The sequence below is a fragment of the Saxophila tyrrhenica genome (genome assembly GCF_035928015.1).
Source record: "Saxophila tyrrhenica strain CCFEE 5935 chromosome Unknown scaffold_1, whole genome shotgun sequence".
Classification (NCBI taxonomy): Eukaryota; Fungi; Ascomycota; class Dothideomycetes; order Mycosphaerellales; family Extremaceae; genus Saxophila; species Saxophila tyrrhenica.
Window position 1 is genome coordinate 2,229,960 of NW_027041733.1, and position 18,585 is coordinate 2,248,544.

General features: G+C 54.8%; 9 protein-coding genes across 9 annotated transcripts; 3 read left to right on the plus strand and 6 right to left on the minus strand.

Annotated features, from left to right (window-relative positions):
• Positions 1 to 604: 604 nt before the first annotated feature.
• On the plus strand, positions 605 to 2,203 carry LTR77_000975 (uncharacterized protein; the record flags this gene model as incomplete). Its single annotated transcript, XM_064798239.1, has 1 exon — positions 605 to 2,203. One exon carries the CDS (start codon positions 605 to 607, stop codon positions 2,201 to 2,203), a length of 1,599 nt encoding a protein of 532 aa, XP_064664473.1.
• Positions 2,204 to 2,299: 96 nt separating this feature from the next.
• LTR77_000976 (uncharacterized protein) lies at positions 2,300 to 3,554 on the minus strand (the record flags this gene model as incomplete). Its single annotated transcript, XM_064798240.1, has 2 exons — positions 2,300 to 3,145; positions 3,228 to 3,554. The coding sequence occupies 2 exons, from the start codon at positions 3,552 to 3,554 to the stop codon at positions 2,300 to 2,302; spliced, it is 1,173 nt and encodes a 390-aa protein (XP_064664474.1).
• Positions 3,555 to 4,262: 708 nt separating this feature from the next.
• Positions 4,263 to 5,214, minus strand: POM33 (Transmembrane nucleoporin; the record flags this gene model as incomplete). The annotated part of the gene is made up of 3 exons (XM_064798241.1): positions 4,263 to 4,798; positions 4,854 to 5,098; positions 5,150 to 5,214. 3 exons carry the CDS (start codon positions 5,212 to 5,214, stop codon positions 4,263 to 4,265), a joined length of 846 nt encoding a protein of 281 aa, XP_064664475.1.
• An 807-nt stretch (positions 5,215 to 6,021) lies between these two features.
• LTR77_000978 (uncharacterized protein) lies at positions 6,022 to 7,798 on the plus strand (the record flags this gene model as incomplete). The annotated part of the gene is made up of 2 exons (XM_064798242.1): positions 6,022 to 7,590; positions 7,655 to 7,798. 2 exons carry the CDS (start codon positions 6,022 to 6,024, stop codon positions 7,796 to 7,798), a joined length of 1,713 nt encoding a protein of 570 aa, XP_064664476.1.
• A 304-nt stretch (positions 7,799 to 8,102) lies between these two features.
• On the plus strand, positions 8,103 to 9,614 carry LTR77_000979 (uncharacterized protein; the record flags this gene model as incomplete). The annotated part of the gene is made up of 3 exons (XM_064798243.1): positions 8,103 to 8,214; positions 8,277 to 8,481; positions 8,555 to 9,614. The coding sequence occupies 3 exons, from the start codon at positions 8,103 to 8,105 to the stop codon at positions 9,612 to 9,614; spliced, it is 1,377 nt and encodes a 458-aa protein (XP_064664477.1).
• Positions 9,615 to 9,715: 101 nt separating this feature from the next.
• LTR77_000980 (uncharacterized protein) lies at positions 9,716 to 10,692 on the minus strand (the record flags this gene model as incomplete). The annotated part of the gene is made up of 3 exons (XM_064798244.1): positions 9,716 to 10,052; positions 10,112 to 10,346; positions 10,410 to 10,692. The coding sequence occupies 3 exons, from the start codon at positions 10,690 to 10,692 to the stop codon at positions 9,716 to 9,718; spliced, it is 855 nt and encodes a 284-aa protein (XP_064664478.1).
• Positions 10,693 to 11,971: 1,279 nt separating this feature from the next.
• LTR77_000981 (uncharacterized protein) lies at positions 11,972 to 15,140 on the minus strand (the record flags this gene model as incomplete). Its single annotated transcript, XM_064798245.1, has 2 exons — positions 11,972 to 12,595; positions 12,651 to 15,140. 2 exons carry the CDS (start codon positions 15,138 to 15,140, stop codon positions 11,972 to 11,974), a joined length of 3,114 nt encoding a protein of 1,037 aa, XP_064664479.1.
• A 531-nt stretch (positions 15,141 to 15,671) lies between these two features.
• On the minus strand, positions 15,672 to 15,951 carry LTR77_000982 (uncharacterized protein; the record flags this gene model as incomplete). The annotated part of the gene is made up of 2 exons (XM_064798246.1): positions 15,672 to 15,874; positions 15,927 to 15,951. 2 exons carry the CDS (start codon positions 15,949 to 15,951, stop codon positions 15,672 to 15,674), a joined length of 228 nt encoding a protein of 75 aa, XP_064664480.1.
• A 183-nt stretch (positions 15,952 to 16,134) lies between these two features.
• BOS1 (protein transport protein bos1) lies at positions 16,135 to 16,978 on the minus strand (the record flags this gene model as incomplete). Its single annotated transcript, XM_064798247.1, has 2 exons — positions 16,135 to 16,923; positions 16,976 to 16,978. 2 exons carry the CDS (start codon positions 16,976 to 16,978, stop codon positions 16,135 to 16,137), a joined length of 792 nt encoding a protein of 263 aa, XP_064664481.1.
• Positions 16,979 to 18,585: the final 1,607 nt, after the last annotated feature.

Below are 18,585 nucleotides of genomic sequence, written 5' to 3' on the forward strand. Positions count from 1 at the left end.
TCTGCCATGGGAAGACAGGAGACGGTCTTCTTGAGTAACACCCTGGATCGAGTTGTTCATACGCGGTGAGAAGGCCTTTGTTGGTCGTTGTAGTGTCATAACAGGAGGAGATGAGATGGAAGTCGGAGGTGATTCGTGGGCTCGTTAATATTCGAATTGAAGTCGATCTTCAGCTACGCCCGGACCATCTGGTTGACTGACGCCCTTCGAATATTCATGACCATCTTCCACTCCAAGATCAAAGCAGGTCACAATCCCGGCGTGAAAGGCCAACGGAAAGAGAGTAACAGAAAACCAATGCGAGGCTTCTACGATGTTCTTGCAGAGGAAGCACGACATGCGACTGCTATACCACGTCGATCGTTGCCCAAAGAAGCAGGTGTCGATTGAGATGGCAGCAACAACCCAGCCATCTTCTTGTCCTGCCCAAGCTTTTACCATGTTGGTACGTTACTGATTGACAGACCATACACCCAGGAATGTAGCCATGTGGCAACAAGTGCCGTTCACTCTAGCTACCGCAACTTCAGCGGCATCCCAAAGCTCTACCATAGCCCTCCCAGGATCTCATACAGACATCCCAAGATGGTGTGGGAAGCCGTACATGCCAGGCTCTCCAGATTTCCCTCCTGGTGGTATGCTGAGTCCTCCTGTGCCATCTGCACATCCGATGCTGTTCCTCCAGTTTGAGACCAGGCACTCTATCTACGACTCCAGCGAGCCGCAGGGCCAATTCATCGTAGAGGCTTCCACTTCTCACACGCATGGAGAACCGCTAGAGGAGATTGTCGGAAGGAGTGACAGCACAGACGTAAATCTGGCTTTCGAGATCACGGTGGACGACCATGCATTGATATCCGCCAACATCAACACCTCTGCTGGTCCCCAGCTGTTCGACTTCGATTTTGCCAGTCTTCCGCCACGCTTGAAAGCCTACGAAGCAGTTTTGGAGGCCACCCTGTCTCCTCATGGAGGCGACCAGAACTTCACGGCCACGACCGACTTATACTACTTGCCGGCGAAGAATAGCGGCAGCACAGTTAAAGTCGACAATCTCTATGGCGGCATGCTGGTTGCCAACGACGCCACAGACTACGCCTTCAAGCCGCTACTACCATTCGGCTTCTATACGTCCTGCTCTGGATATCTCAACTACAGTCTCTCCAACGTGGCAGCCTATAAGGACCTTGGCTTCAACGCGATCAATCCTGTATGTGCTTTCACAGACGGTAATCTGGACTACTTATTCGACTGGCTGGACGAGACGAACGTATGGTACCAATACGACATGCGAGGATCTTACCTGAATCTCAGCTCTGTTGCTGAACAGATACCTCTGATCAAGGATAGGAGTGCCTTCTTAAGCTGGTACACCGCCGACGAGCCGGATGGATGGCAGTACCCCTTGAATTCTACACGGCTTACTTATGAGTCCTTGAAGGAGCAGGATCCTTATCATCCTACTGGTTTGGTCCTCAATTGTGACAATTATCATTTCAAGGAGTACTCGACTGGTGCAGACTATCTGATGGAGGACGCATATCCTGTCGGCATTGACCCTGCGTATTCTCGACCATGGAACACAACTTGCAATACGACCTACGGCGACTGCGGCTGCGACAACTGTATAGGCGAGCTCGAGGACGTGAGCAACAGACTGGACTCATACCGCGACTACCAGCAATGGCTTGGGCGATGGCAGAAGCCGTTGTGGTCGGTACTGCAAGCATTCCATGGACCGTACTGGAGCAGAAATCCTACCGCGATTGAAACTTGGGCTATGGTCATGCTATCTTTCAGCCATGGAGCGAAGGCGGTCATGTCCTGGCAGTTCCCAAACAGCGACGCTCTTAGCGAAGCACACGCTGCCTTTGCGAAGGTCGCAACCCTCCCGCCTGTATCGACGTTTTTGCTGAATGATAATCCAAAGTCGGTCAAAACCGACGGTAATGAGAAACTGGATGTATCGTACTGGATGCATGGGGATGAAATGATGGTTGGGATCGCCAATCTGGAACGCGAGAACAATCAGCAGCGGGTCGAGATAGGGCTACCTTTTGCCTGTAAAGGCACTGGAAGCCAGCCTTGGGGAAATGTCGCCTGGAAACTGGCCGAATCCAATCAATCATGCACGCTCGTCAGCGCGAACGGACTAGAAGGTCTGGCAACCAGTATCGTGATCCTACGAATGGAAACGGAATGATGCAACCACGGAGCAAGCGAACAAGAACCCCTAGCTCACTCAGATGGCGGAGATGCGAACCGGTCCGCACTTCGGACAAGAATGATGTATAAACTACTAACTCTTCAGCATCTCCCGCACGGTATTCTGAATGGCCTCGCTCATCTCCTTCGTCCCGGCTTTACCGCCCAGATCGCCAGTTCGGATTTCGAGACCTCCATCAGCCTTCGAATCCAGCACTTTCTCGATGGCCTTTTCAACGATATCTGCTTCCCGGTGCATGTTGAAGCTATATCTCAACATCATTGCCAAACTCAACACCTGACCGACGGGATTTGCCAGGCCTTTTCCGCTGATGTCCGGCGCAGACCCATGCACTGGCTCGTAGAGACCAGTCACCCCGCCGACGCTGTTTCGTCCAAGTGTTCCCCCAGCTTCTGCAGGACCTGGAGGTCCAGCCAGAGATGCAGAAGGCAACAGTCCCAACGACCCCGTCAAACCGCCCGCCTCATCCGACAGGATATCGCCAAAAGTATTATCCCCCACCAACACCCCATTAAATGCCGTCGGCTTCGTAATCAACAACATAGCCAAACTATCCGCCAACTGATTCTGCAGCTTCACCGTCGGAAACTCCCGATCAAACACCTCCTTCACAATCCTCCGCCACACCCTCGAGTTCGCCAGAACGTTCGCCTTGTCGACGCTCCACACGGGCAGCGGGGGATCATGCTGCATGGCCAACGCGCCGGCGACACGCGCCACGCGCTCGATTTCGTGCCGACTGTACTGCCATGGATCGCAGCCGTAGTCCTCCTCTTCGATCTTGTTGCCGTAGTACGCGCCGCCGCAGTTCTCGCGCACGAACATGAAGTTCACTCCCTGAACAATCTCAGGCCGGATGGGAGCGTATGAGATCAAGGCTTTGGAAGCGAACATGCACGGCCGCAGGTTCGCGAAGATCTAGCACCGCGACTCCATCAGCTAACACCCCTCCACCACCCCCTTCAGGAGGTCCGCAAGGAGAAAAAGATGAAGAACTCACCTGCATCCTCTCCCTAATCCTCAACAACCCACTCTCAGGATTCGGCTGCACAGTCCCCCACTCCGGGCCCCCCGCGCTGCCAAAAAACACCGCATCCACCTCCTCACACTTCTTCAGCACCTCCTCGGTGACGGACGTCTTGTGCTTGTCCAGCGAACACCCGCCGCAGAGGTCGAAGTCGCGCGTGAATTTCGCTCCCGTGGAGTGCTCGATGATGTCGAGGATTTTTAGGGCTTCGTGCACGACTTCGGGGCCGATGTGGTCGCCGGGAAGGATGAGGAGGCGGCCGCCTTTGGCTGGAACGGTGCCGTCGGGGTTGGTTGGCATGTTGGATGCTTTTTGAAGATCTGCTGGGAGGGGGTGTCTGGGCTGCTCGAGTATGGGGGAAGGAGATAGGATTTAAGCTTGTATACGGGATGGAGGAGAAGTGGAATTATAGGAAAACATCAACCGAACCATGCAGCAGGAACCACGTACCTTATACCTACACGTCGGCTATTGAGAATAGTCGTCTCGAGGTCAATGGTTTGACCCGACGTCAACCCAATGGCTGCCCCGCGAAGGCAGCCCACTCTGCCGACATCGGACGGGTGTAAGTGTGAGCGGGCAGTGATGGTCTTTGACGGGGTTCAAGACTCTTGGCCGCATGGCGTCCAGGCTGGACGAGCAGGACGCTGCATGAAAAGTGAGAAGGAAGGGGAGGGTGATAAAGTCTATTGAATGATTTCCATTTCCGTCGTCTCAAAAGCACAGGTACAAACCGCTTGATGCTCCAGGTAAAACCCTATCATGACTTCCCATAAAATGCTCCTCAGCAGCGATCGCTGCGGTCGAATAATCACGTATCAACACTGTAGCCTCCCCTCGCCGCCTGTCTCGCGCCAGTGCGCCTTCGCTTCGCTCGCAACATATGTTGTGTTCTCGTTGTCTGTCTCGCGATCTCATATCTCCTCTTCTCGTGCGTGTGCTCATTGCTCGAGGTCCGTCGCTTCTTCGGCTGTGACTCTTGACCTGAAAGAGCTTTTTGGACCACGCTTACGACGCCTTCTTCTGCGGCGCCGCCTGCTGCCCCTGCACGTACTTATTGACGTCCGTCTTCTCATGCGCCATCACCGCGGCACCTTTAACCTGCTCCCACACATTCCTCGCCGCAGGTGGGACATCCTGACGGTTCGCAACCGCATCACCGCGCGCACCCATCTGCTTCAGCATTCCCTGCACAAACGTGCTCTGGGACATGCGCGCACGCAGGAAGACGGTGTAGATGACGAGCAGGATCCAGCTGCCCTTGGCGAACATGATGGCGGAGACGAGGATGCGGAACCAGAGGGCGATTTCGAGGCCGGCGACGATGCTCATGCTGGCGTCGTAGTAGTCTTTGACGAAGCGGCCGAGGGTGTCGCTGAGGGCGGAGGCTTTGGGCTTCTGGCCGGCGGGGGTTGGTGGGGGTGGCTGGATGGTGGGGAGGAGAATGCCACGGGTGTAGGTGAGGATGTGGAAGATGCTGTAGACGGTGAAAGGGAGGAGGGCGAGGGGGTATTGGCGGGAGATGAGCCAGACGAGGGCCATGGCTGGGCGTTCGTATTAGCACTCGCGTACCTCTGAAGGAAATGTGTGCACACGTACCCAAGTACTGCACATTCTCGTCCCCAGCAATAGCCAACGGGCTACCCTGCGCCTTTCCAGCCTTCTGACGCGCGCGGAAGCCCTTGAATACCACGATACCGTAAGTCACAGCAGCCGCGACAAAGGCGGTGCGGTAGCTGAAGCGGGCCCAGCGGCTGGCGGAGTTCATGGTGATATAGCTGAGGCCGTAGCGCATGGTGGTCAACAGGAGAGTCACATGTCCGACGAACCATGCGAATTGGAGTCTGCGGTTGTCAGTGTCGCTGTCGCGTGCTCACAAGGGGGTGTGTACGAACGTCTGGGCCAAGTGCATCAACCGCTCGCCGAGAGGGGCATTGGCGGTGGGCTGGGTGGGCGCCATGTTGTCAGATCAAGGTGAGTGTGTGTAGAAGGTCTGCTGGTATGGGTGTATAGGGAGTCCTCCGTCTGAAGCAACGAGTAGGCGGCGGAAGGGTGGTTCAGCTGAAGGGCAAGGTGGCAGGAAGGACAGAAGCAGAAAACGAAAGGTGCGGTGCGCCGACGTCACGCGCGCTTGGGCCACACCAAACAGAATCAGGACACGCGAGGACAAAACTAACAACACCCACTCCACTTGGTGGCTGCAACCTTCGAATGACGACTTCTGGGACGGTTGTCCGCTCATGAGCACATGCAGCCTGGACACACAAGCGTCTTTCTTGGTCTGTACGGTATACTCATGGGGACGCCATCCCACTCCGTGCAGATTCACACCATCGCCGGTGAACGAGGCCGCGGTAACATGTGATTGACGGCAATGTACGTGCCAAAACATCCGAAGTCATACCGAACAGCCACGTACTCTGACGGCCAAGCTACCGTCAACCAGCAAAGGCATGGCCATCGATCACGGTTATATGAGCGAGTAGCCATACCAGCACAACAGCACTCATGCCTCCTAGCTCTGCAGCTCCCCTCGGCTGACACCACAACTTCTCCGCAATCGGGATATACATGATGTAGGTACAGTTCATACGTCTCTTCCTTCTATCATCTCGGTCATCAAGAGGACTCCTCTAGGCTTATTGTTCTTGGGTGTACTTCCTTGCATACCCTTTTTGAACCCCAGCAGCTGCTCGCCTGAGGATCTGAGGGCCAATTTGCCACTGTACATCATCAGTCTCAGGAACATCGAGGACATACCACCGCCATGGGCTCGATCGGCAACTCACAGCAACCCGAGCACGATGTCCTCGTTATCGGCGCTGGTCTTTCTGGCTGCTATTCTCTTTACCGCATGCGAGAGTTAGGTCTCAAATCCAAATGCATTGAAGCCGGAACTGCAGTCGGAGGGACGTGGTACTGGAACAGATATCCTGGCGCGAGATTCGATTCAGAGTCCTACTCATACGGCTTCTCCTGGTCACCCGAAGTCCTCGCGGAATGGAACTGGACGGAGCACTTCGCCCCTCAATACGAGACGGAAAAGTACCTCAACTTCATCTGCGACAAGTTCAATCTCCGCGAAGACATACAATTCAACACCCGCATACAGTCCGCAAAGTTCCTTGATGATGAGCGCCGCATGTGGGAGGTCACTGATACATCGGGCAATGTCTACACCTCCCGCTTCCTCATAACAGCCATGGGTGTGCTAAGCAACCCTACCCTCCCCAACGTACCAGGGGTCTCCCACTACAAAGGCGAAGCCTTCCACACCGCTCGTTGGCCCAAAGACCACGTCAGCTTCGAAGGCAAGCGTGTCGGCATCATCGGTACAGGCGCCACCGCCATCCAAGCCATCCCCGAAATCGCAAAAAACGTCGGCCACCTGACCGTCTTCCAACGAACACCTAACTGGGCCATCCCTCTCCACAACGCGAAAATTTCACCAGAGGAAATGGCAGATATCCGCGCCGGCTACCCGGAAATGTTCGAGAAGCTGCAGAAGACGCGGATGTGTTTCATCCATGACTCAAATCCGGACAGTATCTGGGAAGCTAGCCCAGAGCAGCGAGAAGAGCTGTGGGAGCACTTGTATGCGCAGCCGGGGTTTGGAATGTGGTTGAGCAATTACAAAGAGATCCTTGTCGACCACAAGGCGAATGACCTGGTCAGCGAGTTTGTCGCCAAGAAGATCCGGCAGCGAGTCAAAGATCCCGAGACAGCGGAGCTCCTGATCCCCAAAAACCATGGTTTCGGGACTAGGAGAGTGCCGATGGAGACATCTTACTACGAGGCGTATAATCGACCGAATGTCAGACTGGTGGATTTGCATAGCACGCCCATCGAGCGGATTACTGAGAAGGGACTAAGGACTAAGAGCGTGAAAGAAGGGGTAGAAGGAGAGGAATACGACTTTGATATGTTGATCTATGCGACTGGCTTCGATGCCGTGACTGGAGCATTCGACGCGATTGATTTCATCGGGACGGATGGGAAGAAATTGAAGGAGAAGTGGGAGGAAGGGCCGAAGACGTATTTGGGCATGACGTTGAAGGCTATGCCGAATATGTTCATGGTGAGCCATCTCCCCTCCACAACAGCCGACAATTCGCTGGGGCTTACTGCTAATATCTGGTTGTATCAGATCATGGGCCCCCACCAAGCCTACGGCAACATCCCGCGCAGCATCGAATTCGCCGTCGACTGGGTCTCCAACTGCATCGAGCACCTGCACAAAAATGGCCTCACGCGCATCGAAGCGAGAGAGGAGGGGGTGAAGCAGTGGACGGAGCATGTGCATCAGATTTCCGAGGGGTTCTTGAGTAATGAGATCGTAAGTCCTTCCATCCTGCCCTGATGAACTCTGGGAATGTGGATATTGACGGTGTGTGCGGCAGGACTCCTGGATGACGGGCGTGAATAAGAACGTTGCGGGCAGACAGAAGAGGATTGTGGCGAGGTATAACGGGAGCGCGGTGGAGTTTCGACAGCGGTGTCGTGATGTTGCCGCGAGGGGGTATGATAGTTTCGATCTGGCTTAAGAAGCTGTCCCAGTGACTACATGTATTTGCATACCATTACTTCTCGATCAGCATTTTCGTCTCCTGGTTTCCCTACTGCAGCGAGGACCTCGGGAAATAATGTCCGTACCGACAAACGAGCTCTTATTCCCATCTGTTCGTCGAGCTACTCCATCCGTCCCCTCACCTTGGGTACTCCTCGCCTTGTCTGCGGGGTCTCCATATGCATACCTTACAGTTCTGCTGCATGCACCGTCCGTCTGTCGACTTCACCTCTATATTCTGATCGACGACAGCGGTTGATCGTTGCAAATATAGAACTACAATGCCTCCACCATCCCAAGTCGTCAAGAACGAAGGCATATACCATGGCATGCCCACATACCCCGACGAAGAACAATTCAAGAACCTCACTGCTGTCGTCACTGGCGCCAACGGTAAGCCAACGAACAGATCCTTTCCATATCTATATCACCCGCACAACCTAACAATCGATCAGGAATCTCCGGCTACCACATGGTCAAAGTCCTAGCCGCCGCGCCGCAACGCTGGAGCAAAATCTACTGTCTCTCCCGCCGACCGCCACCAGACTACTTCTTCGATGGGCTGGGAGACGGGGCGAAGCGCGTTGAGCATGTTGAGGCGGACTTTCTGGGGTCGCCGGAGCAGTTGGCTGAGATGATGAAGGGGAAGATTGGGAAGGTGTGAGTCTTTCATCTCTTCCTTTTCTCAAGGCGGACCTGGCGGTTGTGATGTTGATGCTGATCGATGGGACAGCGACCACGTCTTCTTCTTCTCGTACACGCAACCGCAGCAGAAAGGCGGACTGCTGGGCATGTGGTCCGACGCAGACGCCCTGGCCAAAGTGAACTGTACGTTCCTCCTATTCACTCCCACTCCTAGCACTCCACTAACGACCTCCCCAGCCGACCTCATCTCCAACTTCACCCGCGGCCTCCAACTCGCCAACCTCACCCCCAAACGCTTCCTCCTCCAAACCGGCGCAAAGCACTACGGCTTCCACATCGGCCCCGCCACCTGTCCCTCCTTCGAAACGGACCCGCGAGTCCTACTGGAGAACAACTTCTACTACCCCCAAGAGGACATCCTCTCCAAGTACTGTGCCGAAAACGGCGTCGGCTGGAACGTCGTGCGGCCGAGCTACATCATCGGCGCCGTGCGGGATAATTTACTCAACCATATGGTTGGGTTCGCGATCTATGCGTCGGTGCAGGCGCATCTGAAGCAACCGTTAGCGTTTCCGGGCGATTACTCGGCGTGGGATAGGGAGATGTGCCAGTCCACGGCGATGGTGAATGCGTATCTTGAAGAATGGGCGGTGCTGACCCCAGACGCGGAGAACGAGGCGTTCAATGCACAGGATGGACTGCCGTTTACTTGGGGCAGGTTCTGGGCGCATCTGGCGAGTTGGTATGGGGTGGAGTGGACGCCGCCGGAGACGGACCAGAGCAAGTATCGGGAGACGATTTCGCGGGCGACGGAGACGCCGAGGGGTTATGGGCCGCAGGGTGTTGTAAGGTCGAGTTTCAGTCTGATGGAGTGGATGGAGCGGCCGGAGGTGGAGAAGGCGTGGAATGAGGTCAAGGAGAAACACGGCTTGAAGGTTGATCCCGTCAAGGACCGGGTGCAGATTTTTGGTCTGACGGATTCGGCGGTTATTTCGTGCTGGCCGTTGTCGTTGAGTATGCGGAAGGCTAGGAAGATGGGATTCCATGGGTCTGTGGATTCGTATGAGGCTGCGTTCCATTGCTTGAAGGATATGGCGAATTTGAAGATTTCGGCTCCGTTGGCTACGGATGAGTTTATTGAGCAGTAGCGAGATGTGTTGGTGTCAGTCAAGTTGTACGTAGAAGTGGGACAAGTCTGCACTCAATGTCGAATCATTACCCTTGTACCTGCATTACTGGCTTTTCCAAATCAATGCGTTGCCCACAGCCCACTCAATCGATCTCGAGACGCCGCTTGCGTCCAATTCGGCACGTGCAGGTCCAACGGGCTCGACTTGACGCCGCTGAGGACGTCCTCGATCATGGGTCCGCCATACCACGCCACCGCCAGACCGACCATGAACGCCAACAAGGCAATCAACAACGTCTGCAACAGGCTGAAGCCTAGACCAGCATGATAGCGTGTAGGCGCCAACGGCCCGACCATCTTCTTGAGAGGCTCCACCTTGTGCTTCTTCCCCGCGCTGAGACCACGCTTCATGCCGGGAAGACCGTCCATGCTCCATGAGCTTTTGTATGCCCAGTAGCTGCATACCGCGTCAGTCGCCGGAATGGCTCGCAAACAGGAAGAAGAACGGCGACTTACTGGTCCATACTTTCGTCCGCCTTCCCCTCCTTGAACCTCTTCTCCTTCTTGGCAAAGTGGTCGTTGAGTACCGGTCTGTACGCTTTGAAGTCGTAGAACGGAACCGAGAAGCCACAAGAGCTGCCGACTTGGTGGATGTCGACGATGATGATGCTTCTTGTTCCTGGTAGAAGCTCAACAGAGTTCTTTGAGACGAAGTCGGAGAAGTCCTTCGTGCCATTCTCAAGCACCTGTCCTGACCGCAACAGTCAGTGAGCTACCCTCCCAATACCACAGTAGGGCTGGGTTCATGACATACCTTTACCCCAAAGCCGCACAATCTTCGGTCCACCCTCGAAAGCGCAAAGCTGGATCGTTATCCTCCCGTTCTCGTAGATGTGCGAGATCGTCTCATTGCCACTTCCGCTCAAGTCATGATACCAGAAAGTCTTCTCGTCAAGCACACCAAAGTACTGCCCACCTTTCGGCGATACATTGACATGGCCTGATGCAGAGAGCGGAGCAGTTGCGACCCAGAAGACGTGCTGCTTCCGGATCCATTCGATCATCGACTCTGGGATGGTTTCGTAGAAGACGCCCATGGTTGCGGTCTACATAGGCGCTTGTTTGGGAGTGTTGTTGTGGTTGTTGGAGGTTGTGGTCTGGCCTTTGGTGTTGATCGAGGCCCGATCTCGGCATGAGTCAAGCAAATCTGGGGTTGTTATTCCCTGATGAGGGCTGAAAGACGTTGCTGAATTATCTCCAGACGTATATAATGTCTGCATATCAGGCCACCGAAGTCACTCGGCTGAGACAGTTCAGAGAGTCTGCTCATATGGGTATAGCAGAGCCAATGGCGCTCCAGCTTGACCCGATCCCGTCCGAAACTGCTCACGAGAATGCACCGACGGGTGAAATACGAACCCCTGAAAAGCCACCATACCACCTGCGGATCCTGGCGAGCACAACACCCACATTTCTGGGATAGATCTCACAGTGGCTCACCATAGCATCGGCATCGTAGCGTGGCAAGAAATCCTGGTCTCAGCAAGCCTGCATATCACAGCGAGCAACGAGGCATCAAACGTCCTCGCAGCTTCTTCACCTCCTACAGCATCATGACGGACTTCCAAGTCCGTGTGTACTACATGAGCCCAGCCTTCCGCAAACGGACGACCCTATTATCGTACGTCCAAGCTTATTCAGCCTCGACCACACTCCCACTCCAGCAAGGGAGTTGTCCAGAAAGCACATATAGGTAAGCATATGTCCCACCTCTTCATCCCTTCTCGTTACTCCAATATTCCGACGCCATCATTCCAGACAGGCCAGATAACATCGACAATGTGGATCTACCTATTCATCCTAGCTGCCTTCTACGGCGTCTCAGCACTGAGCATGCCAATAAGTACAACAACGAAGTATCTCCTCCCGGACGTCGAACTAGCAGGCCGTCATTCGTTCCCCAGAGAAGCTGCGTTCGGACTGGTGGTACGCTCTCTGAACGAGCAACCAAGCCTGCTGGCACATATCCTGACGCTGGACGGCGAGCACGAGCCTGGGAGCGTGGGAGCCGGCAAAGCAAGCACTCCAGGTCCGTGAGGCAAGACGATGACCTCTTCTTCAATCGATTTCAAGGATGGACGAAACACGCGACCAGAACCACTTACTGTACCGACGCCTCGGACTCCTGTGAGACTGCGGACAGCTGGATCTCGTCCCTCCTGATGACTCGAATCGTTTCTTCTGGCGTGACTATGTTGAAATCATTATCATTCGTCTCGACATCGATATAAACATACCCAATCAGTCCCATGGTATCATCCACCACAACCAAACCACAAGGAAAACACCACACGCAGCGGAAACCCACACCACTCTTCAGGTATAAACACTCTCCGTCCAACTATTCACCTGGAACCCCCGCTCCGCCATCTCCGCATCCTGCAGAAACTTCAACGGCATCCACACCAAATGCCCCTTGATCCGATCCAGCTCCTTCCGCACATTATCCACCGGCTGGTACGGATCGAACAGATGCCCGGCCTTGTGGCTCTTCTGCGGCATGAAGTGGTCGTAGTCTTCATACGTCTTGATGTTGTCGTCCGGATCCGCGTGGAACAGATGGCGAAAGACACCGGTATTGGTGGTGGCGCGCTCGGTCCACATTTTCCACAGCTCGTCGTTCATGGGATCCGCCACAAAGGCGTCGTGCTCGTCGTTGGCGAAGAAGTCGTTGTCGCCGTCGTCGGGCGGTTGGGCGTTGACGTCGTGCTCGGCGTCGATCTCTTGCGGGGGGATGAGACCGAGGTGTTCGCGCCAGAGAATGCGGCGGAGGGAGGCGGCGTGGTGGCCGGCGAGGTAGTCTTTGCCGTCCATTTTGGTGGGGAGGCTGTGCGCGTCTTCCATGACGATGGAGAGTTCGGAGTCGTGGAAGCCGAGTTGGGAGCGGTCGTTGATGTTGCTGGAGCCGCAGATGACCGTGCGGTCGTCGACGATTAAAAGCTAAAGCAACATAGTCAGTGACGGCGGCGGACAGACTCGGGACAATCAGCCGTACCTTGGCGTGAATATACAGCTCTTCCTGGATGAAGTTCTCCTTCTCCTGCTCCCTCAGCTCTTCTTCATCGCCCTCGCCTACGCCAGGAGCGCGACCAGCATAGTTCTCTTCCGATGGCTTGGTGCCTGACAGAAGAGCATCCTTCGCAATAGTGTCTACGCTCTTGACATGATCATCCTTGCCCTCATTCGCAAGTCCAACGTCCCGCGCACGTTCTTCGAACCGTCGTTTCCGCTCCGCAGCATTTCTTACGCCTTGGTCTGCCGTCGGCTCGTCGTCCAGATCTGACTCGGACTCTGAGCTTTCATATGCTTCTTTCTCAGCGGTGCGCTTCATGAGCGACTTCGGGGTGGTTGGCTGCCCTTTGCGGGCTGATTTCCTGCCCTCGCCCTTCTGCTTCGACTTTTTCGGTTTCTCCCCAGGCGCACCGTGAATGTTCTCACCCATGATCTCCTCCGCCTGCGCTCGCTGTAACTCCTGGTACGAGACCCCGGACTGCTCCGCCTGCTTCTTCAGCGCAGGGGTGTTGTTGATCCGGTCGTACGATCTCAAGTTGAAGATGAAGACATACTTGGCCGGGTCTACACCAGCGGCTTTGATTCTGCCGAAAATTGAATGCTCTCCACGGCAGATCGACTTGTACTGGTAGTCCATGATCGCGCGCGTGCCTGCGGCAGCGTCGCTTCGTAGATCGCCTGCGAAACCTGGTATGCTCGGGATGACGATGATCACCCGGAACTTACGGCCTTGTGTGTCGGCATTGACACATGCGTCGACGATTGCCTTGCCGATGAGATTGTGGATCGGCGATTGCTTGTCTCCCGTTGCTGTGATGAAGAACTGGTTTTCGATGTAGACGTAATGCTGTGCTCCGCGGATGACCTCACAGTAGGCATTCTGTATGCTTGACTCCGTGAGGATACCGCTGGACCAATCTGCCGAACTGCGAACCACTTGGCCACGAACGGTACCGTGACCACCAGAGACGCCGAAACCTGCCACAGTAGAGTAATGGGCTTTGGACTTCTCGTGCACACCGCCGGATGCAGTCACGGTCCCCTCATTGGCAGGATCGTTGCCAGTCATGTGAGGATTCTCTTGCTTCTGCGGCTCACTGTGTTCTGGATCCCGCTTTTTGGCTTCTTCAGGCAATTGCGGCAGAGTTTTATCCGTCTTGGGCTTTGGTCGATGCAGGTGATCTTCGAACCATGCAGCCGGCTGCCGATGTTGGTCTTCGGTGTACCCGTGCTCGTCCAGCTCCTCTGGAGCATCGTGGAACTCGTCATCCTCCGCTCCAGCATCTGCCTGGCCTTCTTGGTGATACAGACGTGCTTGAAACGGGTTTCCACGCTTGTGTTCCAGAGATGACAACGGGTGATTGATGTAATCTCCAACAGGATGTTTCGGGCGCTGAACACCGATGATGTCTTCTTGCTCGCCTGTCCTTCCAGTCATCGTAAGCCAGTCGTACTGCTCATCCCGCTTGTACTTGTCGCGCTTGCAGAAGTTCCAGCGAAGCACGAAGTGCTCTGCAATGTCATAAATACAAGGTCCGATCACGCCCATAGAGACGTCATGCCACGGCATACGACCGTATTCGGTCTTCGACAGCTCGTTGGTCTTCCAGTCTTCGACCGTTTGAAAGTCCATGATACGGTTGTTGTTGAAGTCTTGTCCCGGGAAGACCTCGTTTTGCACGCCACCAGGATGCGCATCAGCCAGCGGATGACATTTGCTATCCCAACGACCGAAGCAGAGATCGAGACCACCAATGAATGCTAAATTGTAGTCGGCTACAATGAACTTCTCGTGATGGGCCCAGTAGAACGTCATGTCACCGGCGTTCTCGAGGAAGTTGTGGTCAGGATGCCGCATGACCGTGATGTTGCCGAACCCAGGGCTTCCTTCCGGACAGAGGGCTTCCAGAGCATGCTTCGTATGTTGAGAGTTGCACGTTAGTGCCTGCTTCACTTCTTTGTAGACGATGACATAGATCTTCACGCCACGCTCCGCAGCGCGTTTCAACGTGTAATCGAGCCGCCATTGCTGGTTGAGATGAGGCGGTCTTCTTAGGAACAATTCCGGGCTGATCCACCAGTCGGCAATATACAGCGTTTCTTGCGCTCGTTCGAGTGCTACCGACACAGCATGGAAGTAATCCCGTCCGTCGACATACCACTTGATCCGGTTGCCGTCCCGCTCTGGCGCGAATGATTGGAAACGATGGCCCTCGGCGATAAGCGTGCGCTTCTTGTCGGTCTTCTGCTCGTGTTCCTCGTCGTGGCGGTGGTTGGTGTTGACCAAGTTCTCGAATTTGCCCAGGCGGTGCTTGAGATGGATTGCGCCGACCTTCACATCGTACAAGTGAGTCTCCTTCAGTCTCTCCCGGAGACCAGTGAAGGGGTGTCTGGCTCTGTCGGTCGCGCTCCTATGCTCCGAACTAGAGGCTTGTTGGTCTTCGGCCTTGACGTGATGAGTTTTCCCCACCATGGCCTCTATGTGCTATGTTGACGGACCGAATGATGAAGACCGGGAGCCGAGTGAACAAGAACGAGTAAAGTCAGACCACGGTATGATCGAGAAAGTGGTCCCGGCCGGCATTTGGTGGGAAGGCGCTATCGGGCATTGCGTACCCATGTCTACTAGTGCAGCAAAATCAAGAACTCTAACGACATCATCCCGGCCATTCACATGTGTTTGTGCCCCGCAGCAAGGCTGAACACCGGATGTTCGGCACGAGATCAACCAGCAAGGCCGAGCACATTGAAATATTCAGGTTGTGTTGATTGAAATCAACGTTGGACGTCTTGAATTGCACAAACGCAAGAACGACCTGATTCCTGTTCGCCTTGCGAAACATTCTACGGATACGGTATGGCGAGTGATCTTGGGGTTCACGCTCGACAATTAAGAAGGCTTCGAAGCAGCGGTACTATCATTACTCGACAGGGAAAGATTGTTGCAGCGGAGAGGGCAGACTTCGCTTTGCGCTGACTTTAAGATACTCACTCATCCACCGTCTCACAGTCCACCTCCACGGCGTCTCGCAACCGGCAGGTCTGCAGAAATGTCTCGCAGCTTCTCACGTTTCGTCTGAGTCTCCAGGCGGACGTCCGCCAACATGTTTTCAATGTCTCTTTCTGCCCCGGCCTCGCGCGGAGACCGCAGCCATGAGAGCCAAAGGGACAGAGCCGTCATGGCGAGCTCGGTGATAATGTGAGCAACTGTTGAAAGTAAGCGAGCGGTCTTTGCAAAGTGCAAGGCAGAGGCACGTACTGAGGCATGGTGCCTGGGAGGCCATGGCTACTAATTTTCGTCTTTCGTTGGATGTGAGAGCCTGATGAGTGTGCAGGCGTACCATGTCGCAGGATGAAAGCGTGAATTTTACATCTTGCTCTTTTACCTTGCGAGTAAGCAAATCCATACCAACCAACGCCATGCTAAGGTCATCACTCTCACCCAAACTCCACTCAGGCCATCCTCCTCATGACCTCAGGTAGTGCAACACCAAATACACAAAAACAACAAACACCACCACCCCTCCCCAGAAAATCCATTTATCTTGCTTCGCCCTCCTCTCTACCATGCGAATAGTGTCCCCGCTAATCCCCAGAGTCGTGCCAATGTTATACAGCTTCCTCTGCGTGTTCTTCAGCATCTCCCTCTGATCTCCAAGATCTCCCAGCACAGCCTGTCCGCGCGAGATGTACTCGTCTAGTGTCGAGTTGGCGGAGGTGAAGAACGAGTTCTCCCGCAGCGCATGGTTCTCCCTCGCCTCGTCCGCTCCGAGTCCGTAGGATGACTGATACGCACTGTATGCGTTTGGTCCTGCGCTGCCAGGCTGGAAGTTGGGGTTTGAGGTGCGGAAGAGGGGGTTCACGTTCTCGCCTCGCCCGGCGCCGCTGGTAATGGCAGCATCGGAGTAGGGGTTCTCGGGTGTTTGGCTGGTGTGCGGTCTTCGTCCTAGCAGCTCTGTCCTGTTGTTTGATAGTTGTGCTTGTTCTCGTTCGTGCTTCAGCTCTGCGAATCGTGAACGGAAGTCGAGGAGTTCGGTGCGGAAGTTCGCGATGCGCTCCTTGCCCTTTTCTGCCTTTTCTGGGACGAGCTCATTGTCGACTGAGCGCTGGTAGTCGTCTAGCGTTCGCGAGAATGAAGTTATCGAAGTGGTGAGCTGGCCCTGTAAGGCTGCTGTCGAGGACAGGGAGGAGGAGAAGGCATCAAGGTCGGCGCGGATGGCTTTGCTTTGCCGGAGGGCTGAGTTGTATACTGCACTCTACATATGGTTAACGTCCAGCTCACACTCTTTCAACAGGAGACAGACTCACCATGCTTTCTTAGGGTGAAGAAGACGGATGTTCGAGAGTTTGGGGAAGTTCGTGCCTTCCTAATGTGGCAAGGTGGCATCATCGGCTGTTGCCGAAAGAGCTGTGAGATGTGACAGCCCGCTCCAGTTCCTTTCCACTTATCTATCGTTATAAGCAACTTCTTGTTGGCTTCGACGTGCGAGATGTGTTGTCGGCACTGTGACATACTCAGCTACGTTGACCTTCTCCAGCCCTCCACCGGCACACGACAGCTTCACACATCGCTCAGCACCCTCACACGACTGTCCCTGGGAGACGGGGGAACCTCTCTCGCTGTGTGCAATACCTCGACGCTTTTGGACTGTCCAAAGACGACCTTGCGACCATGAAGCATCTGCCAAACGAGATATGGCTTGAGATCGCCTCCTACTGCCAAACGGAAGACCTCTGGCAGATGCGGAAGACCAACCGCCAGCTCCAGCAATGCGCCGAGCAATTCTTCGAGGAGATTTATCTTCCTGGCGCCACCCTCGAGTTGCTCACGATCCCAGTCATGGGCACCAACGGCTTTTCGAGTATAGAACGCACATGCCCCTGGTTCAACTTCGATCTCACGAGCACACTGGATTCTGGCAGACCGATTTTCTCTTTGAACAAGAAGGTGTCCTTTCCTACTCGCGAGCGGTTCTTCGCAACGTGGAGGGAATGGATCAGGCTGCAGTCACTTGAGCGTGGCAGTCCACCTGAACGACAACTGGATCACCATGGGACAGAGCTTGGGTGCACAGCACTTAATATTATTCCCTCGAATATAGATAAGGTTGAACAATGGTGGCTCCTCAACGTCGCTGGAGGGGGCACCACACTTGGTGAACAATGGTGGCGTCTCTCAGTCGCTGGATGGATCACCAGTGCGGTTCATCCGAAGGCAATGTTTATCGAAGGCTGCGACGACGACCCTGTGGAATGTCGGTTCTCTTTCGACTGGAAGGCCGCTGTGTCAGGACTCTTCCAACGGGAGATCTGTAAGACGTGTTGCCTTGCATGTCCCGGACGCCATAGAACTATACTAGTCTCGAGAGCCCCCCGACCGGCGGAAATGCGTCCATAACGGTGTTGATGACCGGTGATCGATAAAAACAGCAAGGTGGCCGGCCTAGGCGGCTGTCGCACAGGAGCAAGTCTCGTCTTTGGACCAGATGAGCGATGTGTCCATTGGTGGCCGGGGTCTGAGTCCATACCTTACAGTGAGAAGGAGTTCCGAGCCGCTGAATTGAGCTCATCAGCTCTATGGAGCTCGAACGCGGCGCAGCTTGACTACGTGTACAACGCCAGGAGTTTTCATCAAAGTACAAGCCATTCGGAAAGTGCCACAAGTAAACTGGAGTTCTCTTAATCAGTCGTGCTTGGAGCGCGTCATCAGATCAAGGCAGTCAAGTTGCATATACCTCCTGACGATGGTGTACCTGCCGAACGAAATCTGGTCCGAGATACTCTCCTCCTGCGAGCCGTGCGACCTCTGGCGAAACGTTCGAAAGGCCAATCGCCAACCCCGTCTATGTGCCGAGCAAGTCTTCGAAGACGTTCCCTCGGTCACGCCGTTCTCACATTGCCCATGTGGCCACATATGC